Genomic DNA, 25,872 nt, shown 5'->3' with positions numbered 1-25,872 from the left:
GCTCTTTTGGGCATTGCCCTCTTTACCTGTTGTATTGAATATTGGTTGTTTTACATGTTTTCTTGTATGTTTACTGTATACTCCATTTATTGTACAAGAATATGTTGGTGTTTTATAAAAATGTGTCAGTAATAACAATAATAATAGTTCCAGCAAATACATGTGTACACATATATTCCTATGTCCCTTGGAACCGACTATAATAAACTGTCCTATTGATTTTAATAAATGACTTAGCTATACACTATCTTATGCTGCTAGAAGATGATATTGTAGAAGATTTGTTTTTTAATTTTATTTTTACAGCCTCTGGCTTAGATTTGCACCTTAAGCTTCTAGGAGTTTTCTCCATCTCTGTACAGTGTTGGACTAGTGACCCGTGGCACATTAAATACAAGTTCCAAATCACTAGAGACACTAAAGTTATTCTGGGGTTTCTAGAATGGCAACCTGTATAAATGACACACACTTATATATTCATGTACTGCTGTGTATAAGAATGCATTGTTAGTAAAGTAGATATTAATGAAAGGATCAGTAGCAGTACAGCACTACAGGTTCTCATTATCCTTGCAGAACAGTGCATTTAGGATATCCTGTCATTCAGGCCTTGTTTCTTTGTGCAGGCCAATAGTGAAGCCTTGCATAGTTTCCTGCGAATAGCTATTTACTCTTATATTCCTACAGGAAAGAGAGGTAGGACTGGAATCACGAGGATTATTTAAAGCCACAAGCATGCATACAGAAAATGCAGTGGGATAAAAATTCTAACAACATCCAGGTCTAGGTGGTATAATTTTGTGCCTTAGATGAGTTGTACATTGCCAGCAAATGTGCTGTAACTGAGAATGGAGAAAAGGACAAGTCTAGTTTTCATACTGGTATTAGTTTGTGTCATTGGTCTTTGCAAGGGGGACTCTGACAAAAAGGTAAGAAACATTTCCTAATTAACCTCGTTTATACTTTTAGCTTTAAATTGCCTTAATGTTGAACTATACATTTGGTATTCTGCTGTAGATATATTTAACACAGCAACATCCTGTGAATGCATTTTTCCATTTGTACGTAATAATATTGTCTTTCTGTCAAACAACTGCCGGAAAACACACTTCGAATCCCCTGCACAGAGCTCGTCTTGTAAAGTATCTATAGTTGATATATGCTGAACAATTGTGTTTTGTAATTGCTAATGTTTTAACATTTTTAGATGGTTAGGCTATGAAGATTTCCTGTAAAAACATAGATTATAACAAATGGCATCGTTATATATCGTAATTCTACTAGAAGATGGTAATGGTGAAGATATGTTTTTTTTAATTTTATTTTAACAGCTTTTGGCTTACATTTGTTAATGGATGAAACATGTTACATTTAAATAATGTACCTTAAGCTACTAGGAGTTTTTCCCTCTATGTACAGTGTCGGACTAGTGACCCTTAGGCCCATCAGAGGACCTGATCTTAAGGTCCCTGCCACCATTAAGTGGGCTGATACCACCAGCCTGCCCCCCGCTTGTCCTGAAAAGCAGGATAGGATGCAGACACAACTTTGCTTTGGACTACAGTCTGCCCTAATCACATCACTCTTTGTGAAAAGATTCCACATACAATGGGTGACCAGGGCATATAGAAAAACACACTGCACCTTGAAATACCAGTACATATGAACCCATGCATACTGTAAGAAGTGCAAGAGCACTAAGGGCCTCTATACGGGGTAAAAAAATATGAATACAGCCTGGCTGAACAAAGGTTTCCATGTGTTTAGTCCTTTGTGTTTTTATTTATTTATGGCGAATGTGTCTCCACTTTGTACATAGCTGGCATAGATGTTTACATGCATGTTCTCTAATCTACATCATTTTTATGATTGCCACATGCAATTATCTTTTCATGAACTGTAAGAGGGTAAAGTGATAAAAGATGCAACCAATCAGTAGTTAGCTTTTTACTGGTAAGGAACTAGCAACTAGCTGGCTCATTGCTATGACTCCATCTGGACACGTTGCACATCTTATTATTTTTCCCCCCTTGTGTCTGGTTAAATTTGCAGTAGTTGACAATGAATATGGCAAAAATATAAGCATACATTAATGGTGTAATTCTGATAAAACCACTTATGTATTTTTATTTCAACAACTGCAAACAACTATGGACAAAAATAGATTAGCAATTTGCCAGCCAGTGATAGTCACATGACAGCTTGTTTGAATTGCATGTTTATGTCTAAAAAAATAAAAGAGGGAATGGTTCCACTGATATTATTTAGGCATTATACACATGTAATCAGTTGGCTTGCTGTTTTGATAGAGCTGTTTAGAGATTTGGCAGATGTGCTTTTTTAGACAAGGTCAATCCTAATTATATTTAGGGCACATAGAAAATAACCTTTTATTTCTATACAACATAAAAATCCAGAGCAGAATACTCTAGCAGTCTAATAACTGATAATTTTTCCATGCATCTTGTAAAAATCGTGCCTGTGTTTTTGAACTTTATGGTATATTGTGTTGTAACCCCCTATGACCACACAAATGCAGGGGCCATATATATAAATGTGAGTCCTATGTGTGGCTGAAACTTTGTGTTTCTCTGTTACCATTTGTGTAACTGTGTATGGTGTGTAAAGCTTCACAGAAGGGGAGAAAACGTGTATTTTAAAAAAAACGATTTGAGTTTGTTATTACATTCATGGGTTTATTAAAAGCAGTAATCAAAATGGGAAGATGTTGATTAGCTCTTGGGCACTGATGTGCAGTGCATAACCACAGATGTCTCCTATTCCAGCAGTTAGCCTAAAAATAATGGTGTTCTTTTATTATTAGTTGGCATATCGAAGGGCAAAAACATTTGTTCATATATGTGCTTTAATGCTATAAGTGTTCTGTTGCTGGTAAAGATTCCTTGTTTTCCATTGAAACTATGCATTTGTAATATTCCCCCAGCTAAATAAGTTCATCTGTGATCATACATGTTGCGTTTTTAACCCAGGATTGCTATGCCTTTAAGGATTTTTATAGCCAGGTCAACTGCTCTGAAACCCCATGAGCCATAATCTGACTGTCATTTCTTAGGTGACAGTTTTTGTTTGCTTTAGGAGGGGTTGATCTTTCAACTTGTGTGTGCATGGCCAGTTTTAGGTTAGGCAGACATGACATTTTGCTTGAATCCCAGTGCAAGGGGCTTGACCATATGTTATATATTGCCTTTGATATAATCTTTTTTATAAGATATCTTTCAATAAATTGTCTCCTTGATTGAATACAACAGACAGTGCAGCTATATAGGTTCTAAACAAGTCCACGGGTAGAATACACAGAAGAACCTGCTAGATAAATACCTCAAAGCCAACACATCAGAGGATGCAGCTACCTGCAGCCCTTCTGCAGGTTTTGTTAGAGTTTGGCTGCTCAGATAATCTGCAGTCCTCATGATCTATTTAAGGGTGCAATGCTAGATGCTAAAATGTGTGCAATATTGTGGGCATTTAAAAAACAAAATGCATAAAGTGCCTGTTCCTATGTATACTTGCAGAGCACTGAAATGCGAGGGAGCACTAAGTCTAACAGTTGGCTTGATCAGACACTAAGTTCAAGGTTCTCTCTTCCTCACTAACATCAGCCATCAGACTGCAACTTAATTTAGCATCTTGATCATCAAAGTGACATAATTACAATTTTCCCTTCTTATAATATTACTGGGTATTTTTAACTGTTACATTCATCATACAGTTACCTAAATTCATGTGATAACAAGGAATTTTAAGTTTTCCCACGTGAACGGGTGCATTACTGGTGCAACAAAAGTATTAATTGTTCAATAAACACAAGGCCTAAGGGGATAATTTTCCTGAGAACAGTTTGATATGGTCTTAAAGGTGTAGTTAATTTGTAGTATAATGTAGAAAGTAATATTTTGAAACAATTTGCTATTTCCTGAATACAATATCCCCCACTGGAGGTTTGACCTTTAATGATGCCCCTCCTTAGCTCATAATAAAAATAAAGATCTAGAAAAACATTGGAGTGACTAGTCTAAAAACGATTTTGGAGTCAGAAAGAAATGAAGCAACCGTGTTGCTATTTTTTCTCCTCTTGATCAGGTGGAAGTACATGAAATGTTGGAAATTGATGAATGTAGGGAATTATCTTCCCTTTTGAAACAAATAAGATGTTTTTCGACCCTCTTTATCAGGTAGAAGAGATGTAGGTGTTTTACTGATGAGCTGAACTTGATAAACCTCAAAAATAAATGTGAATAAATATTGCTTTTTATTTTATCAGTTGGCTTCATAGTAATTATAACATTATATTGTCCTGGGACCCAAGATCGGAGGTTGAGTCCCAATTTTGGTGCTTATATATTCATATTATTTTGTTTGTGGACAAACCTACTCTTGTAGTCCCGGGTATATTAACAATCATTATCAACACCTTTGCTATTTTAAATTTTTGGGTATTTTCTAACCTCAAAAAGAATGTTGCACTATTACTATGTAGAATTTAGCTATTTTTCATTTTCAGCCCTCGTGTTACATTGGTCTTTATTTTATTTTTTTGCCCATAGGCAAAAAAAAGATGTGATAAGAAAACTTTCATTTCCTCCAAAACACCATGCATGTCCTGTGCATTAAACTACAAAATTAACTGCACTGATGGAGCCAAGAAAATCACCAGTGGAAGTGGAACAAGGGACTGCAGGTAATTCTTCTTCAATTTATGCCAAATCTTACAAAAAGTTCTACATGCTCAGATAAAGTATATGATTTATGGTAACTGTTAGGGAATGCTTTGTTAGTGCATTAAGTCACAACAGCTTTTTTGAGCTACACAACCACACCCCTAAGAACCCATACACTATGCACTTGTGCCATATTTAGAATGAATGTGCACACTGAAAGACACATATGACGAGAAAAAAAGTATTTTCGATTTGTAATAATGTCTTTAATATCCTACAACTTTGATCACACTCCCAATCCATCTTGATCACACCTAGTTACACCCACCCATGTCCCATATCCTCTTTAAATCCCATCAATTTTTGGAAACCTCCATCACTTTTAGGTACAAGGTTCTGCGCTCTTCTGGCTAAAAATTTATAATTGGAAGACATGCTTTCATCAATGCAAACTTCACCTTCAGACTATTTCTCATGAACCCCAGTCTAGAAAACTGGTGTTCAACACTGATTACCACTGCCTGGCAGGATTTTTAGTAATTTAATTGGAGGACGGCAATAGAATACATTAGTAAAGTAATCCCTAAATATTGCCCAAAAAAAAAACCAAAGTTTACAAATTGAACTACTCAACCCCCTAACCTTCCCCTCTGTCTTAAATACTCTATAAATGTTATACTTTTCTCTTATTCACCACAAGCATAACCATGTAACTAATGATTACATTGGATCTATAACAAACTGTGTATGAATAGTGTTAAGTACAATAATACAGAGTAAAAGCAAAATTAAATTTTTCTTTTGTAGAAGCAAAAAAATGTGTTACTGGAACTGGGCTCAAATGCTTAAACTGTACTGCTACTCTAAAACTCCCACAGAGTAGTGGCAATTGGTGTCCATGTAAAATCATGCTTAATAACAATTTTACACATAAATTGTTAAAAGTTTACACACAGACATTAAGCAGGGGAGGGGGTGGGAAGATGGAGTAGGTTGCTTGTCATGCTGTGTTGCTGCTTATAAAACTATCTTTAGAATAAATCCATGCTGCCCTTCTGTGCTTAAATTTTGCACTATATTGTGCAGAAGGCACTGTGATACACTTACATTACCAGGCAGACCAAGAACATTTTTTATCTGGTATATAACACAACACCACTTGTCTACACTCAAAGGGGAAAATGTATGGCTGAATTTATGTAATAAATCCGTACATTGCTGTGAAATGCCACTAAAAACTGTCCCTGTTGATGCTAAAACCAATGTGGATTGTTTATTGAGTGGTCATTAGTTTAAATATTATTAAAATAGCAGTAAAAAACTTGGAACCCTCCTAAGGGGCAGGGAATGATAAAGGAGCAAACAATTTGGTAATGCCAAACATTTGAAAAAGCAAATTGCAACTGTGCCATTTTATTTCCCTAGCTATAGCATTTTGTTTCAGAAATTCACCCAAAATACATGAGCTATTTTAGAGACAACTACAGGTATGGGGTCCGTTATCTGGGAACCCGTTATCCAGAAAGCTCCGAATTATGGAAAAGCGGTCTCCCATAGACTCCAAATCCAAATACTTTAAAAAATGATTTCCTTTTTCTCTGTAATAATAAAACAGTACCTTGTATTTGATCCAAACTAAAATATAATTAATCCTTATTGGAAGCAAAGCCAGCCTATTGACTTTATTTTAAGTTTACATGATATTCTAGTAGATTTAAGGTATGAAGATTCAAATTACGGATCCGTTATCCAAAAAAATCCCAGGTCCCGAGCATTCTGGATCACAGGTTCCCATACCTGTACCATAAATGTATCTGATTTCGTTGAACTCTCCATAACTAATGCATGATATCTTACATTTTTGCCAGATTCTTTCTGGAGTTAAGCAGTTACACACTTTCTCTTCCTGGCTGTCGACACATGTGTTTAATGCAGACAGTCGAGCCTCTGTGCTGTCAGGGATACTGGGGACCAGACTGTATGGGTGAGTAACATAGTAGATGAGGTTAACCCTTTTATCCAAGTAAAACTTGCCTAACTGCTGGTTATGCCCCTGATGAAGCTGAGAAGTCAGCGAAACGCATAGGGTGGCATAGGTGGACGGTGGAGAGTGTAGCTCCCACTTGCTCCCCACGTAGACAGGCAGGATTGAACATTTGGGAACATTGGGAAGGAGGGATTGGGTACTGCACTTTAATTACTTTATTGCATTGAGCAATTGAATATTGGCAATTTATTAAGTAGAAAATACTGACTACAATGGAATCCACCATTCCACCATATGCGGTTTTTAATTTTATGTATTTTTAAGGACACAGTGCCTTTTATTCATAAAGCAGCGTGTCTGTACGTAATTGGGCAACATGTTTTAATGTAACATGGAGTAAAGTTTAGGTTTGATATACATTGTTGCAATCGCTATCTGAACTGGTCGACTTGCAACAAAATGAGGAAATGTGTGTAGTATACATGGTACTCTAGTTTATTGCAAATTTGTAAATAATAATTAGAATAGGTTTATCTGACCTGCGGATGGTTGATTGGCTTAGGAAATAGTTTTGCTCGTTTCTTTTGTACCTGCTAGTTGATCCAGAGGAAAGCAAAAAAAAAAAAAAACACATCCGACCAAGACCAACCAAACCAATTTGCATCAGAGGAGAAAAAATTACTTCCTGATGGCAATTGAACCAATCCCTGGGTCAACTTTACTCTGGGTTAATCTCAGTAATTCTGCATTTTTGCAAACAAAAAAGGCATCCAACTCTTTCTTGAAACTGTCTGCTGTATCTTCCAATTCAACAGCATCAGGGAGACGGTTTCACAACTTCACAAAAAGATTGTGATCTATATTCCGTCATTTTATAAGTATACCCCATACTTATGAGGCACAAGTCTTCACACAAAAGAAAATAAGACATTATCCCAAACTCAAGTGGTGGGAAATGTCTTCTAGTTGGCTATGGGGCAAAGAGTGGGTGACTTTACCATGGCCAATAATCAACTTGGAAAAATCTCACCTCTGCAGCTATAGCAAGGAGATGACAAGCTATTTGGAATTCTTTTTCCTGCTAAAGAGTCAGTAGGTGTACACAGTCACAACAAAAAACTAATACAAAAGAGCACTTCCAGTGAAAAAGACACAAATTCTAGTGATATCACCCCCCCCCCACAGCCCATCTGCAGAACAATGGGAAGGTAACCAGACAACAGCTCCTTGACACCTGCATTGCTAAAAAATGCTCCAATAGAACAGCACTCAATAGTAAAAATCCAAGTCCAGCTAAACCAAGTTGTGACTCCTTCAGTTACAGTGGGGGAAACAATAGTTTATCTGAAAGCCGTTCCATTGGGAAGTGCTGGCATTTTCTGAAAGTACCTGACCAGGTACAATGACCTGAGAGGGCTGCCTACACACCAATATTACAATAAAACATACATTTATTGGTTCAAGAATAACATTTTAAATGGTAGAATGAATTACCTGTAATGTAAACAATGTCATTTAGTAATAAAAACGGCACCATAAAAATAATAACCGAATCCTTTTAAATCTTGATAGAAACATGAGATGTTCATATATAAAGGCAGTTTATCTGTCTGCCCAATCAAAAGTGTCCATATGTTTAACAGCTGGTATGTGTAACAATTAAAAGTTGGAATTATGGGGTGCAATTAAATGGTTTGGGCAACTGGCCTTTTCTTCAGTGTTTAAAGCCTTTCATTTTTGTAATCGGAACAGTTATGGCAGCATTATAAAGCAGTGTCATACTCTGTACATTTTGGAAGGAATCCCAGCTCTGATATAACTACGATACTCTCTGTCCTTCTGACTTTTACTGGAATACAGGTATGGGATCCGTTATCTGGAAACCCATTAGCCAGAAAGCTCCGAATTAAGGAATGGCCGTCTCCCATAGAATCCATTTTATAGAAATAATCCAATTCTTTTTTTTTTTAAATGATCTCCTTATACTGTGTAAAAAACAATACCTTTTAATATATACTGGGATATATAATTTAGCTTTACTGGAAGCAAACCAGCCTATTGGGTTTATTTAATATTTAAATTATTTTCTAGTAGACTCAAAGATCCAAATTACAGAAAGATCCATTATCTGGAAAATCCAAGGCCCCAAACATTCTGTATAACAGGTCTCATACCTGTACTAAAAGGCAGCAGATTGCCAAAAGACTAATTGAGGTACTGGGTCTGTCTCAAGGGTCTGTTTTATCTCGTTTAAATGTAATGTCCTCTTAGGTTAACAATAGAAATGACACTGGTTGCACTGACAAGTAAGCATCATGTTTTAGAAACAACAGATACAGTGTGGTTATATGTACAGTATATTAAAATGTTAATGATATTTTTGCTTCAATATAGTTCTAATTCAAAGGGAAAAACAAATGCTATTACAACGCAGATAGGAAATATTTTAAAACATCAGCTGACTTTCTTTAAGCTTAAATCCTCCCAGCTGAATTCTGTGCTGAGTGAGGGCCCTCATTTCCTTCTCCTGTACATCCTGCTGAGGAATGTAGAGGGCAGAATTGTGAGAACTATGAAATCAGGAGCATTGTCCCTGCTGTCACTTATCAGAAGAAAAACAGCTGCCTCTTTATCACTAAGTGCTATGATCCAGCTTTACAAACACCAATGAAAAGCAGTTCCTTCCTGTGCATGCACAAAGTGGATGGGTAGCAGCTGATCAGAATGTAAAGGCGATGACAAAGTAGATTCATCAGTATCACATGGGTTTCCTCTTGAGATAAGCATTGTTTATTTAGAACATTATTGAAATCACTCTCTTCTGGGATTAGGTGTGAAGTTACCCAACTTTTATTCCCACTTATAACTAAAGTGATGGTCCACTGCAGAAGATAGGTTGGCTGCTGTTAGTATTTTTGTGTGTTGTAGCATGTGCCCCAGAGAGCTCTGAGCAAGGTCTCAGAAAAGGGAAAAGTGAGGCCAATAGAAGGGATAGAATAGACCACGTTTTATACTATTGTCACAATGGATGGTAAGATGATGGCGGTGAACATGAAAATTAGTGGAGACACACAGGCTGACATTGTATAACATTCTCTATTCATTTGATAATCAATATATCCACATAAGTGGTTTGGCAATGCTCTATGCTGCAAGATTTACAGTTGTTGTGGTGCACTTGCTAATCTGGAGTAACCAAGGTATGCTCAAGCACCAGTGTTTCTAGGGTTCTGTACTTTACCCCAGTGGCTTTGTGGTTCTTGAGACTGATATGGATATTAGCTCTTAATTTGACAGCAAAACAGTGGATGGCCTGATCAGCAAGTATTAGCAGATGAAGTTAGCAAGTATAAGGTTTCCCTCATATAGTCCAAAACATATATTTATTTGTCTAAGAGCTATATCTATATTCAGGATAACTTTATGATCTACCACCAAAGTCACCGCATCTCTTCTGAAAAAAAACTCTAACTATGACATGGGATGAGATCTGCTTTCCCCCTAGGGACTACAGGAATGAGGGCAGACTCTCCAGTACATAATTCACATGGTCACATTTTTACAATATAAGCATTTTCAGTTTAACTGTCCTAACAAGACAACTAGTAAAATGAGAAAGAATTACATACTCTGCAACTATTTCCTCTGTCAGCAAGTATTTTCTGTTAATATTTTTAAACTCAAAGCCTGATGAAATTGTACCTGTGCGTTGCACTGTTTGTCTGTCGGACTCAGTTTTATAAATGAACTAACCATACTACAGGGAAAAAAGTTTCTGAAGAATAAATCTTGTGTCTGCTGATTTTATATAACAATAAAGGCTAACTTTTTTTGAATACATGTGGCCATGGTATCACTATTATTCCTGTTGGTCTGGCAATGTGCTGAAGATAGCCCAGGTGAGTTAGCAAGTTGGTGGTTCTTTCAACTGTTCTAGCCTTATGGTATCAGCTTTAAATGCCTGCCGCTATAAACCTGTTGCTTTATCCTGTGTAAACTGAGTATGGATTTATTCAGCCTTTACTGCTAAATGACCAACACAAAATAGTTGGTAAAGGAGCAGTCACCTGATTTCCTAAATAACAGCAATTCCTTTAAAAGTCATTAAAAAACGTTTAATTCTAAAAACACCTATATTCATGCTTATCCACAAGGAATACTAATTCTCTCCATATTTATCCATATTTATTTTGAGATAGTGAATTCTGGAGAATACATTAATGATTTAATGTGTCACCACTGCTAATTTTGCAGACTGTCCTGGTGGAGCTTCAAGCGCCTGTAACAACAGAGGAACATGTTCAGATGGAATTCAGGGCAATGGAAGCTGCACTTGCCAGGTATAAACTATCTCACAGATTTGTTTTTGGGGTTTTAGTGGTACTGAACTGGAGTTGGACCTCTGATGTTTGTTATGAGGATCATTATACAGTGATCTTTCATTCTGATAGCAGAGCCTACGTGGAATAAAATGGGTGTACACTGTGGAACATTTTTAGGATCCTTGCAATGCAGACTGCAAAGGTGTGAGAAAATAAAGACTGTTGTAGAGGATGTTGCTATTACAGTGGCAAATATGTTTGAGATTTATGAGCCATTCCCTACTGTCCAATGGAGGCATTTGTTCTTCCTTAACTAAGACTCTCAACCCAAAATGTCAGGGTGACAGCCTTTAGCAGTCATTTCTGCATCCAACAGTGTTCTACAACATAACAGTCCAAAGCGCTCAATTCTTACTTTTACTCCAAAGATTGTATGTAAATATGATCAAAAAAATAAATGAAGGCATCATCTTCTACAGCTCAGCACCAAAGTGACACACAACCCCTGAGATCTGTTTCACCCATCATCAGGACAATAAAGTCCAGGGCTGACTTTGGAGCCTTTGACCTTCACTGATTACCTTGAACTAAAAGTCCATACTGCATATAACTACTCTATAAACACAGTGTGTATCCTATGTAGGTGGGTCCAACTGGCCCCTCTCAGAGAGATCCACACTCCTTGCAAATTCCTCTGGCAAAACAGGTGCAACAAGAGATTTCTCACCCCACATACACAGTACCCCTACACTTGCATTTTAGGCAATTATAAACTGCTGAGCAGAGAAAATGTCAATCTCAACTTATGTGCGTTTTCAAACATTTTTTATAACATTTTGAGTATGATTTGACCAGGGTAAGAAATGCAGGTTTTTTATTTGCTTGTGTTTTTCGCAAAATTAAACAATACAGTGCTAATAATGCAAAGTGAATAAATATATCATTAATCTCTTAAAAGGAACATTTTGGTGGAACAGCTTGTGAGACATGCTCTGGTGATAATTTATATGGTGCAGACTGCAATAAAGGTAGGTTCACATCTTAAATTAACTAGTACCTTACTACTATCTACTGATGAACTGGTTTATCAGTCACTACAACAGGCATATTCCTTCAAGTGCCAATAGTTATTCAACTTTGCAACTAGCCTACTTCTGCTTTAGCTTTTCTATTTGAAACATCTGACCAGGCTGGGAGCATTTATTGCATCCAGCAGCGACCCTATGCCCTAATTCCACAGAAGCTCTCTCTAGTCCCTGTGCAGATAGCTGGCTTCAAACTAGTTATTTGGAGAAATTTTCATTTTTTAAACATTGGGAAAGACCATATCCTTGGGCATAGTAGCAAGTTTATAGCTCTGGTTTCATTAGGTAAATTTCTGTTTAAACACTGTGGAGAACCAGAAGCAACTGATAAGTTATATAAATAACCAGTTGTGCAGTAAGTGTTATTTATGTAATAATAAAGGCAACAGTGACATTTTTTTAAATGACTGCCAGTAAACAAATCATATATTTCATGGTAACCATATTTCTAGACTAATAAAGAGTTATGGGGGGGGGCAATGAACATTTCTGCAGTGAGGACCTTCACTGTCTATTTCTGACACTATAGGGTAACACCTGCTCCAGCTCACACATCTCAGCACTTATAAGCATGTATTGTAGCCAATTTACTCATCTATATTTCCACATTTACTAAAATGTCAAAAAAAAGTCTGCCTGCAAGAGACAGAAACATCTACGGCAACTTTCCACTAGAGGGCAGTGTTAGACTGAATCTCTTCTCTTTTTTTGGAAATGGAGTTGAATATTGTTATTACAGAAGGAACAATGCAATCCATTATTACCAAAACTATCTTTACCAAACTATTATATCAAGCCAAGGTGTATCTGACTATAAATGATGTATTAATATTAAAAAGGGGTGGTGTTATCAGTGGAAAAATACAAAAAATAAATGAAGGGGTCTCCTAGCCTGACTTTGTAAATAAAGGCCTACCTGATAGCTCTTAAATAGGCCCAACTTAATGGCGTTGTCAAAGGTCCTGTGTAAGAGCATGCTTTGCTTAGTGGGGCTCTGCACAGGTCTTAAAAATTATGTTACACTTTAATAGCCACATTTAAAAAGCACATGCGTTGAAATTCCCAAATGAACGTTATGAGCCTAGATTGATGATGCTAGGACATCTATATCTCTAAACTGACAACTTTTTAGTCTATCCTCCTTTTGTTTGTATATGTATCCTAATGTAGATTGCAATATACTGGCTGGGGGTTTCTAACTCACAAAATCAGCTGTGGTGTACACATTCTCCCCATGGTTTACTCACCCTGTGTAAGCTGCAGTACAGTCTTATGTATGTATTTTTCCTTCAGTTTGTGACTGCGTTCATGGCGTCTGTAAGAGTGGCATCAATGGGGATGGCACATGCGAGTGTTATTCTGGCTACGATGGACCGAAGTGTGATCAACGTAAGTGCAATTTCAGTTTCCTATTTAATATTACCTTGCCAAAATCCCTGAGATTTTAGAGACATGTTGATCAAAGATTGAAATTGAGACTTTACCCTTTGTTAAATATGCTCCTATTGCATAGAATTGACAAGAGTGCTTCACCTTTTGATAAATATTCTCACAGTGTCTTTTATGTTCTGTTATTAACAGACATGAGAAGAAGTACAACAAAAACTATGCAGGGCATTTTGTGAATTAAGGTGTTGGCTAGGGGCGAGTTGATTTCTGTAGTCAGGCAAACTGAAAGTGGAATAGCAAAGGATAGACAAAAACATCTTTCGGTTGTGATTGCATTTTGGTTTTCCACTGACAGTAAGTACGTCACTAAATACTTTGTGGATTTATCAAATTTATATGAAATACTTTTAAAGGGAAAAAGTGTGACAAAAATTATATATTTATAGACATGGTACATCCTTTTGTACTGTACCTTGCTCTGGTCAAAACCGTTGGCACAAGGTACATAGTGCAATGTGAGGGAGTACAGGCCATCCCTGCAGCATTTCATGAAATTATACTACTTTGAAGTAACACTGCTACTGGTCTGATTTAATTAACACTGCAAGCTTGAGGGCAGTGCTGCTTCTGGTGTCATGCGGGTGGTGGTATTGATGGAAAATGGGCACCAGTTCCGATGAGTCGTTAGTGCTAATTCTGAAGGGATTTTAGCGCTCATGTTTCTCCAGAATATGCACTGTATTTGGAAACTTACCAATATCTGTATCCCCACAGCCTTACCAGAATGTGCAGCCCTGCAATGCAGACAGAATGCTCGCTGTGTAAGTTCCAGCACGGGAGCCCTTGAATGCAGATGCATGCCAAACTATGAAGAAAAGGGGGACAAATGTGAACGTAAGTTTTACTGAATCGGTTCAATATACCAAAATACCATGCTGACCATGACTTGATTTTTTTTTTACTTTTTCCTTACATAAATCACTACAAAGCCCTTAAAGGAGTAATTTATCTTAAATTAACTGTTAGTATAATGCAGTCAGTGATGTTCTGAGACAATGTCTAATTGGTTTTCATTGTTTATTTTGTGTGGTTTTTTTTTGTTTAGCTTTTTGTTAAGCAGCTCATGAGTTTGGAATTTCAGCATTCATCAGGTTGCTAGGATCTAATTTACCCTAGCAGCCAGGCAGTGTTTTTAACTAGATTGGAAGGTGAATAGACGAGAGCTTAAATAGAAAAATAAATAATAAAGTTTAACAATAACAAAATTGTAGTTTCATAGAGCAATAACTTTTGGCTGTGGGGTGTTACTGGAAAAAGGCAGAAGAAAAAGGCAAGTTTTTCAAAAGCACAGTAACATAGTAAGTAAGTAAGGTTGAAAAAAGACACATGTCCATTGAGTTCAACCTTTAAGGGTTACATAGTAAAAACAGTCATAGGTTAGGGTTCCTAATACACTGATGGAATTAAGGAGTTGTGGTGTAGCTACAGCATTTTATCACATAACCATCTTAGTTACAGGACGTACAATTCAGTATATTAAAACACTTCTAAACAAGACACTGCTGGGGTTAATTTATTTAAGTCTGAGTGGAAAAATGTATTTAAGTCTGAGTGGAAAAAACTAAAAAAAAAATGGTGTTTTTTCACTAGAACGCACACATTTTTAGAGGAAAAGAAACTCGAATTGTTCATGATTTATGATACCCCAAGGCTGCTTGAATCTGAAATGACTCCCTCTCCAAGCTGTCTGGATCATGTAGAAGTCAACGGCAAATTTCTCATTTCAAATTTGAAGATATCATGGTCTGTGCTGAGTTTCGGGCAAGAATCTGAAAAATTTGGGAGTTTCGATCGATTTCACGAAAAATTTGATAGTTCCAGGCATAGAACCCAAAAAAAATTGAGTTTTTTTCACAAAACCCATATTTTTAAAGTTTTTTCCCCCGAACTGATTTTATCGAGTTTTTTCAATGATAAATAAGGTCAAAACATGGATTCTAGTTTGGTCTGACTTTTTTTTACTTAAATCAGAAAAAATGCATTTTGATAAATAACCCCCTACATCTCTCTTGCTTCACAGCTATTAATCCATGTTCTCAAAGAGTCTGTCATGAGGTTGCTGAATGTATATACTTAGGGCCAAATAGACACAGGTGTTCATGCAACATGGGGTACAAAGGCGATGGCACTGTTTGTTTACCAATTGACCGCTGCCAAGAAAATTTTGGAAACTGTCCTACTGACACATCCATTTGCAAATATGATGGACCAGGAATGGTAAGTCTTCACTTATATCCGAAACATGCACATTTGTCATTTACAGTTGGAATGGACATGATAAAGATCAGGTTCTGTACAAATAGGTATGCAGGTACAAGCAGGTATGCATTTATTGCATGCAAAATTGTGCTCATGAAGCCTACATCCATCTCTGCCTACTCTTGCATCTTACCCTCTGTCCCCTATCTAGCTTATTTTACATTATGGAGGCTATTTTATACATCATTTTCAGATTTTTTTGCCTTTAGTTCTATTATATAGAGAGTCCACATACTGTATACACAAATTATTTTCAGAGTTCTGCCTAATTAACTAAACATTTTCCCAACAGTGAGCCATTGCTTTTCAGATTGCAGATAAATGGAGTCAGACTGCCTAACAGGTGTTGCAAAAAGTCTGAGCCTTTGGCTTTAGAATAAAGGGATTTCCAACTGTAAATATATTAAAAATAGACCTAGATTTATTAAGGTGTTTGCCTTACAGATTACAAGCAATTCTATTCCTAGCAGAACAAATTTCCTTTTATAGTAATATGCTCCCCCTCATCTTTTAATGAATGTAGAGTTTATTAACCAAGGTTAAAGTAAAATCCTTTTTGATTTCTGATTGCATTATGTCTTTGGTGATGTTATTGTTCTTTACAGAAAGATTTGAAAACAATCTTGATGCTGGCATGAAATAAGTTATTGTTTTCAATCTAGATTGTAAACAATACATCCCACAACTATATGTTATTCTGCACATGTGTGTTTGTAAATATGAGTTCAGCATATTATATCAAACTATTGGGCAAGATTGGGTAATAAACATATTTTCCAAGTAAAATGAAGTAGTTATGTCTTACCTTCTATGGGTAATAAAGAGTTTCTTACAAATTAGCAAACTTTTGCTCCATTTTTAAAAGGAAGTGTTTTTCCAAACACTTGTTAAAATGTTCTCCTGCCTATAATCAGAAAACCAAGTATAAAATCTGTTTTTCAGTCCCACTGTGAATGTAAAGAAGGATACATAAACTTTCAGCCTGGATTAGGTTGCCAACTCATAGACGTCTGTACAGTCAAGAATCCGTGCAGCAAAAATGCTAATTGCACTACAATTGCACCAGGACAAACTGAGTAAGTACTTTCTGTTGACCTAACAGACCATGCTCAAGGGCCTCATCTCTGCACTATATTGCCCAGCGCTGATTATGTACGATTGTTATGCCCTAGGCGGTTTCGGATGGCATTGAGCAATACTATATTCATACTGGAATACAGCTGCTATCATATACAGTATATTCACAGACCTACAGACTCAAACTACCCATTCAAGCTCATATACTAATAATGTTTCTAATGTGCTTTGCTGTATCACAGATGTGTATGCAAGAAAGGCTATATTGGGGATGGAACAGTATGCTACGGAAATATACTGGAGCGCATGAAGGAGCTTAACACTTTGCCAGGCCAATGGCAAGGGAAACTCTCGATCGCCATATCTTTGTTTGGTAAGCATTTCTGCTTAATTCTAGGTTTGGCATTTATTAGTTCTTTCTTTAATAAAGCAATGTATTTAAGTCACCTGTTTTCTCTTACAAAGAGGTGTATTCCTGGCCACTGTCTGCTCTGGGACCTTTCACTGTGCTGGTGCCCATAAACAAAGGTATCCGAGGGAAAAATGTGAGTACTTTACTTCTATAACTGTTTATTTCCTCTGCAACAAACACTATTGGACGTGTTATTAAAATTCTACCATACAGTATTGTTTCCTCCAGAAAAGCCCAAAAAACCCTGCTTCATGAAAAAAATGCCATTGAGATAAAGATCACCATTGAATTTTCTTACATTAATATATCTATATCAAATCATATATAAAAATATGCTCCTCTTGTTAAAGAAATCAGAAATATCAGTAAAAATAACAAGGTTTTTTGTTTTTTTAAAATAAACTTATATATAATGCACGCTATTCATGAAATATGGATGTTTCCACATTATTGTTCTAGGTAAAGAATCTGATAACTGATAAAGAGAACACTCTCTACTTTATTAAGCTTCATATCATTGCTGGACAAATGAGCAGTGAGTTGTTCAACACCACAGATTTAATTTATACATTGACTGGGAAATCGGGGGAAATAACTGCTGGAGAAGCGGTAAGGACCTCTATGTACTGAAAAGTTGCAAATCCAAAGGTCTTTTTTAGGTAAACAAAATGATTTTAGGGATATTTCCATAAGAGTGCTTATTTAGACCAACAGATTTATTAAGGTCATGATTGGGTGCACCAGAGACAGTATCACCATGGAAGTCCTACACCTTGGGGCTAATTCACCATGCTCAAATGAAGGATTCGAAGTAAAAAAACTTTGAATTTCGAGTTTTTTGTGCTCCTCCACTATCGAATTGGTGTAAATTCGCCTGAGTAGAAAGATTCGAATAGATCAAGCGCAAAAAAGGCTGCGACTATTCGCCATTCGATAGTCGAAGTACTGGATCGAGCGCAAAAACGCTGCGACTATTCGCCCATTCGATAGTCGAAATACTGTCTCTTTTAAAAATACTTCGACTGCCTACTTCGCCACCTATAACCTACCAAATTGCTTTAAAAGCCTATGGGAAAGTCCCATAGGCTTGTTTTCCAAGTTAGACATTAGATCGAATGAAAATCCTTTGAGCGAATATTCGATCGAGCGCCTATTCGCCCCAGTCGAATTTCGAGGGATTTAACCCCTCGAAATTCGACCCTTGTGTATTTGTCAGGATAGAAGTGTGACAGCAAGGCCTTGGTACTGTAATTCAGCATTATTAAGTTTTATATCTCTGTGCCTGTTCACTGATTCAGAGCAACAACTAAGTCCATGATTGCTATGTCTCTGTAGGATGATCAAATTAAAATAAGAATTCATGGAAGCAAGAAGAGAGGGAAGATACTGCAGAAAAATATCATTGCATCCAATGGGATCCTACATATTATCGATAAGGCCATGGATTATGTGGAACCAACACTGGAAAGCAACCCTAAAGTAAGCAAGTCTTGATACAAGTACAATTGCACTCAATAGCTATAATGAGTATATGATTTTATAAATAACTAGTAACTAATGGAAGAATGAGAAACAAGCTAGCATCAAAATGAATTTACTGTATTTGTTCTTTACTAGAATCCAACTGTTGGGTTGGCACATACTTTTCAACAGAAGCAGAACTACAGTATGTTAAAGTGCAAAATAATGCACAGACAGTCAGCAAGAGCAGGGGTATAAAATCAAAATAATATACCTTTCATGAAGAATGGCAGGTGTATGGAACGTAGCGACCCGCAGTTCTTATGTGAAAGTTAACTTATTTTTCTGTATAAGAGAGTCCAAGTCAGTTAGATTTATTAATTCAACTGGAAACAGGTTTGATGTTTCTGAATGTTTATTCTGACTTAGGGGCATGTTTACTAACATTGGAGATAAATATCTGGAGAGATTTCTGGAGATGTTACCCATGGCAACCAATCATCAATTACATTTTAACATCCACCTATAAGTTAGAAAATAAAAGCAAAGATCTGATCTCCAGGAATCTCTCCAGATATTTATCTCCACTGTTAGTAAACATGCCCTTAAAACAAATGCAACATCAATTGTAATTAAATGGAAATTCACTAATACATGTTCCAAGTTCAATAGCCAACAGCAGAAAACGAGAAATTAGTCAGTCTAGTGCATACTTCACTAATAGAAAAAAATGTTGGTTGCTGTTAATGATGTGTGGGTCAGGAAAACCTTAACCGGAAACTACAAAAAGTTGCTATAGTAGGACTTGCACCTGACCCGTTGTAGCATAATCTTGTTCTATGCGCACCTCTGGTTTCACAACATGGAATATTCAGGAGCAGTAGAGGAGTGTACTTTCCCAGTCTGACCTGCACCCAACCCTAACTCTCAACGGTTGGCCAAGTTTCAACTCAAACCCACCCAACCGTTGGTCAACCCACAGGTCGCAGCAGGTTTGTCAACCCGCACATCACTAATTTGCTCTTCTATCCTGGTAGAACCTTTTGTTAATCTATAACGACCTTACATTATTGTGTACCCATGTTTATCCTGAAGAATAAACTCTGACAATCTATATGCCAATGCTAATATGTTTTTTTATTTTATTATTACAGGAGACCATTATGTCAATTCTACAAGTCAATGGTAGATATAACAGATTCAAATTACTTCTAGAGGTGAGAAAATGTCACAGTATTACACACAAAAAAAGATCTGTACTCCTTGTGTTGACGCCACACAATTCTATTTCACCAGAAAGCAAATCTGGGACCGGATTTAGAAAGGGCTGGACCTTATACTGTGTTTGTTCCCAATAATGAAGCCCTAGCTGCAATGGAAAATGGAACTCTGGATTACTTGCTTTCCAGTGAGGTAAATGAGATGATACATGGATGTGTATTTTGCTGTTTCATGGTTACCTAATGAGATGCCAATGAATGGATTCAGACAGTGACATTTTGAAGCAGTATGAACAAAAACAGCTGCACCCATTCTTATCATGATAAAAAGTAATTGCAACACCAGTCACTGAAAACATTTTCTTTAAAGAGACCCAAAGTGTCCCAGACTATTCATTGGATCATTTTGAGAGTGGTGGCCCCTACCAGGCTTACACTGGGTATCAGAATATGATGAGTTCTTACCTGGGTTGTATACCTAATACACCACTCTGCACTCATAACATCTGCTGCACCCTTACTTTAAATTACATATTCTATATATTAGGCACATTTATACTTTAAAACTATATTTATTTTATATTGTATAGTAAAAAGTAGATATGCACCAAATTCCCGATTCAGTTGGATTCAGATTTGGCTGAATAAAGACATTCCTAGGCCATTCACAGTAAATTCCCACCTTAGACCCAAGGCAAACAGGGCAATGTCTGACATTGTGCCTGCTCCACTTTTATCCACACTAAAAATGCATTATGAAATGTCCAAAAGAGAAAAATGTGAGCTCCCACACTCAGATACCATTAAAAATGGTAAGTTTATTTAGTCATCAAAGGATCAGCATACTGTGGACAGTTTAAACCATAACTTGCAAAAATATAAAACCTATTTTTGCATTGCACAAGCCCATTCTGCATTCAATAAGTTCATTCAAGTTTAAGTGCAAAGTTTTAAGACAAGAGGAAGGAGGTCACTGCCCCATAAATTATTTTCGGGGGGGAAGCAACTGATTCAAGAAAACGCAGTTGAGATTAGGTTACCTTTACTGTCTGAACCTTTGCTATGAATAATAATAAACCTTACAGTATGGACACCTTTTATTGGCTGTGGTAGACAGAACAGACTTCTGATTAATGGGACAATGAGACTTTGTTCTGAGAATGCAATATGTCACAAAAATAAGCAGTTAATAAAATGTTACTATATACACTATGCAATAATCAATAGCTTAACACTATTAGCACCTGGCTATTTATCTTTATTATATGTATGTATTAGTATTGCTCCACTCAACTAAACCAACAATGTTCTCATGCAAAAATGTTAAAAGTTTTGACCCTTTAAGTTACTCTAGACCCCTGTAGTTATGCCTTGGGGCACTACAAGCAGCGCACATGTGAACCAATATTGTTAGTGTCAGAGGAAATCACTGAACATAAAATAACACACATCACACTAGTGCTGCTAAATAACAGTACAGTGAACAGACAGTGTTTGTTTGCACACTCTGATAACAGGTTCATGCAAATATAAAGTTTAAATATTTACTGAGGCATAATTAAATGGTAGACGCTAATAAATCTTATTCTGTACTCTGGCCAAACCAAACACTAGACACACATGGATCAGTTACCTCAGAGTAATAGGTAACAGCTACATGTTTTCGGATTTACATAGCAGGTGCTTTTAGGCCCGCTGCCGTTCATCACCCTGGTCCCTTCCCTTCCTTTGTGCCCATGCACAAATTTTCAGCAATGGGTTCAGAGTACTGGGGATTGGTGCACAGGAAATTTTAAAAACTATTGTATGTGGTTGGGTGGCATGCTGACCCCCCCCCCTACAATTCTGCCCCCTAGACCTGGGCCTTTGTGGCCTTTCCCCAAATCCGGGCCTGTGCATGGATTTATGGAACATAATCTTGGTTATCCATACATTATATCCATACTTTTCAACTTTTCATGGGCTTTCCAATATAATATATTATGCAGAATTAATATTTTAAAATAAAATACAGCTATGGGATCTGTTATCCAAACTGCTCAGGACCTGGGGTTTTCCAGGTGAAGAGTCTTTCCGTAATTTGGATCTCCATATCTTAATTCTGCTAAAAAAAAATCATTTCAATGTTAAATACCTAGTAGGATTGTTTTGCCTCCAATATGGATTAATTATATCTTAGTTGGGATCAAGTACAAGGTACTGTTTTATTATTACAGGGAAAAAGGAAAACGTCTAAAATTTTTAATTATTTGATTAAAATGGAGTGTATGGGAAATTACTTTCCCGTCATTTGAAGCTTTCCGTGGTGGCTTTCTGGATAACGAATCCCATGCCTGCGATAGATGCAGATCTATTTAACATTACAGGCAAAAGAAGACGTTTTCATAAAGCATATTTTTTTGTGTTTAGGGATCAAGAAAACTCCTGGAGTTAATGAGATATCACATTGTGCAGTCAGCAGAGGTGAGTCTTGGATCTGTTTACCCACTGCTGTTAAAATACAAAGCTTAAGTATTAATACAATGCAAGGGGTTTTATTGATTGGGGAGATTATCACAATCTTAGAATTATATCATTTTTTTTCTAGCCATTCAAATATTGATTTTATACTAACACTACACAATGAGTCTTTTGCCACTCTTGACACAAATCCCTAAAACATTTAATGATAATAAAGGATTTGCATTTATAAATGTTCACTTTACTATTGTCATGATATATTACTGTTACATATGTTGCATCACTAAGATTGTATTCTCTAATTATTGTTTACTTAGTTGGATGTTGCAAATATTATCTCATCCCCCCACATTATGAGCATGGCCAACCAACTGATCCAGTTCAACACAACCAATAAAGTAAGTATTGAAAATGTAATTTTGCTGAATTAAAAGTTTTTCAAAAATGGATAAAATGACAGCTATAACAAATATTGACAGAAAATTCTGCTTTTTTTTTTTATTTGACTAAAGAAAGTAATTATGCTTAACAGTGATTTAGACCAAAGCGAGTAAGTGGAGAATTTAAAATGCGCTTTAGCTCTCAACCTCACTCCTCCATTTTATTTGGTGGAAAACTCACAACCAAGTCCTCCAATATCCGTTGATACATAAACACATGTGCTAACTTTCATTTCTAACTCTCATTTCCACATGGCTGTCCTAACTAATAGTTTTGTTTTGGATAAGTATTTATTCTCTGTTCTGAAATGTATTATTGTTTTAGGGTCGAATCCTGGTGAATGGGGAAGAAGTGGAAGAAGCCGACGTTGCAGCCAAAAATGGCCGTATTTACACTTTGGATGGAGTTCTTATACCACCATCTATACTGCCAATTCTGCCACACAGATGTGATGAGTTGAGATATGAAACTCAGCTTGTAGGTGACACGTATACTCTATTTAAAAGAATGGTTACGTTGGTTTCAGAGACTGTCAATTTCCCTATACAGGTATGAGACCTGTAATCCAGAATGCTTGGGACCTAGGGTTATAAGTGTAATGGATTTTTCCATAATTTGGATCTTCATACCTTAAGTCTACTCAAAAATCATTCAAACATTAAATGAACCCAATAGGCTTGTTTTACCTTCAGTAAGTACACGGTACTACTTTATTATTACAGAGAAAAAAGGATGTCATTTTAAAAATTCAGAATTATTTGGATAAAATGGAGTTTATAAAAGATACCCTTCCCATAATTCTGAGCTTTCTGGATAATGGATCTCATGCCTGTATATCATTTATATCTTGGTTTTTAAAGTGCTTTCTTTTATAGGAGACTTTAAATGATTACGGATAATATTTTCTTTACATTGCTGGTTTTTATATAATCATAGTTATTGGTCTGAATATCTATCCATAATCAAGGTCTGTTACCCGTTATGAAATATATTCTGTACAAAAGTAGATGTAAGCCTATATCAGACAAAGTCAGATTACTGTTTTGCAAGAAATGAATTTGAAATCCAATGCGGCTGAATTAAATGTCATTGATGTTTCAACACAGACATAATGAAAGCCCTACATGTTGCTTTATGTTCTCAATTTATAGGGATCGTGTGCTTCGTGTAGCTCTGTGCTGTATCTGAGTTCATGTCCACTGGGAACTGAGTCATTAGTAAGTTTATACATGATTGTTTTATTCCTGACTATTATATGGTTCTAGCCATGCATATTATTTCAGCATTGTTTCAATTTCTTACACATTCAGGGTGTTGGTGGTTATAATGCTACATTGTAGTTAAAACCTGAAGACAAATAAGCAACATTCAACTGTAGAGCAGATGTTTTCAGACATTTTATAGTCACAGACACGTGACAGATCAATTGCCTGCTTTAGTTTTAATGACGTCAATGTGGTAAATAAACATTTCCTTCCATGATGACCTTATAGTTAACCCCCCTCAAATGAATGAGTACCGCCTGGGGAAGCACTACAGGAAATCACTGCTACAGATATTGTGTTGCTGTAATGCTTGTTATGCTATAGAAAGAAACCCCAACATGGAAAATATAAACAGTAAGGAACGTGTAGCTAAATTAATAACTTTGCCTTAGATATAGCTGGTCTGTGGCACTCAAGATTTTGTTGAGATGTGTCTTCCTGGGACCACACGTGCATTTGAGGGCCCTATCCTGGGTATGAGATAGTTCTATATTTTGATAATAGTTGATTTACAGGCATAAAATATTGCTCATGGCCCAACCACCTACACATAATGAGAAATTTAACTAATGTAGCCATTTCCTCCTACGAGCCACATGCTCTTGCAATCAGTAACATCACGTTTTAGAAGCATTAATTGTATGAGAATTAATGTCAATATTATAATACTATCAAGTAATAGGTATAAATTTAATCAAATCTAAATTTATATTTCATTAATAACCAGATGATACCTTTTATTTTGTTACTATATATTGTAGTATAGTAAAAATTATTTGACTATCTTTACATTTCAGAATATTTTTACTCAAAAATGCAAGTACAGGAATACTGTGATGGGGAATGACTACGAGAGACATGGATGCTCTAGGTACTGCAATGTAACAGTGAAGGTAAGGAAATGCAATAATGAAAATAATGATAGTGTGAAAGCATTTTTAATTTACTTTAACTTTTACTATGGATATACTAAACTGTAGTATGTTAACTTTTATGTAGTCTGGAGTAATCTTGTTGTCCTGATTTGGGTGTCTGTATTCATTTATGTACATAGTGAGGAGTTGTTTTTTACTTTTAAAGAATATATTTTTATTCTAAAAACATTAGCTTGGTAACATTTTCCCCATGAAAATGATGGCAAGAAGAGGTCTCAAGCAGCCTTGGTAAGAAATACTTTTGAACAAAGACACATAGGTCTTTACTATAACTCTAACAGAACAGAACTGATTTCTGCTTCAGTTTCTTTTTTAAGTAAAATTAGCTACGGCTGAATTGGCTATAAATATTGCCTCTTGGTTTTGGTCTGAAAAATGTGGCTACACTAATTGCCAAAAATAGGAACATTGATTGACTAGGGAAGTCTTTTCAGTGATTCACATGGTAGAGATTGAGGTTTCCTGGCAATACCATAGGGCCGTGTTACATGAAACATTTTTTTTCTTTTCAGTATATTTTTATCTCTGAAACCTTATGAAAGTTATATTTAGCTAGACTATGGTGATCTAGAAATACCCAATAAAATCACCAGCATAACGGTTTCATAATTTTCAGGCGACTTGAAGAAAATTAAACTGATACAGAATATTTTTTCTGATCTCAATGCAGGTACCCATGTGTTGCAAAGGTTTCTATGGCCCAGACTGCAGACCCTGTCCTGGTGGTTTTATCAACCCATGTTCAAGAAATGGAGAGGTAACTCTATTGCTAGTACTTTGGACTTTGTCTTCCAGATTCCTGATTTGGTGGCAGACATAG

At 36.3% G+C, this 25,872-nt stretch overlaps 1 protein-coding gene across 1 annotated transcript in view; it reads left to right on the top strand.

The window, feature by feature from the left end:
• The first annotated feature begins 725 nt into the window (after window positions 1-725).
• stab2.L (stabilin 2 L homeolog) overlaps window positions 726-25,872 on the top strand; it is a 74,928-nt gene continuing 49,781 nt past the window's right edge. Inside the window, exons 1-21 of the mRNA XM_018252331.2 lie at window positions 726-929; window positions 4,566-4,699; window positions 6,548-6,663; window positions 10,921-11,006; window positions 11,947-12,016; window positions 13,367-13,462; window positions 14,237-14,356; window positions 15,543-15,739; window positions 16,724-16,857; window positions 17,101-17,231; window positions 17,324-17,403; window positions 17,730-17,879; window positions 18,606-18,749; window positions 19,886-19,948; window positions 20,028-20,144; window positions 22,361-22,414; window positions 22,729-22,809; window positions 23,177-23,329; window positions 24,004-24,069; window positions 24,915-25,010; window positions 25,723-25,809. Coding sequence (XP_018107820.1) covers window positions 849-929; window positions 4,566-4,699; window positions 6,548-6,663; window positions 10,921-11,006; window positions 11,947-12,016; window positions 13,367-13,462; window positions 14,237-14,356; window positions 15,543-15,739; window positions 16,724-16,857; window positions 17,101-17,231; window positions 17,324-17,403; window positions 17,730-17,879; window positions 18,606-18,749; window positions 19,886-19,948; window positions 20,028-20,144; window positions 22,361-22,414; window positions 22,729-22,809; window positions 23,177-23,329; window positions 24,004-24,069; window positions 24,915-25,010; window positions 25,723-25,809 — 2,256 coding nt within the window. The 5' untranslated portion in view covers window positions 726-848. The remainder of the gene's footprint in view (window positions 930-4,565; window positions 4,700-6,547; window positions 6,664-10,920; window positions 11,007-11,946; window positions 12,017-13,366; window positions 13,463-14,236; window positions 14,357-15,542; window positions 15,740-16,723; window positions 16,858-17,100; window positions 17,232-17,323; window positions 17,404-17,729; window positions 17,880-18,605; window positions 18,750-19,885; window positions 19,949-20,027; window positions 20,145-22,360; window positions 22,415-22,728; window positions 22,810-23,176; window positions 23,330-24,003; window positions 24,070-24,914; window positions 25,011-25,722; window positions 25,810-25,872) is intronic.

This window comes from Xenopus laevis, chromosome 3L (genome assembly GCF_017654675.1).
Source record: "Xenopus laevis strain J_2021 chromosome 3L, Xenopus_laevis_v10.1, whole genome shotgun sequence".
NCBI classification, from domain to species: domain Eukaryota; kingdom Metazoa; phylum Chordata; class Amphibia; order Anura; family Pipidae; genus Xenopus; species Xenopus laevis.
Note: the sequence above shows the minus strand (reverse complement) of the source record. Positions and strands in the feature narration are given on the sequence as shown.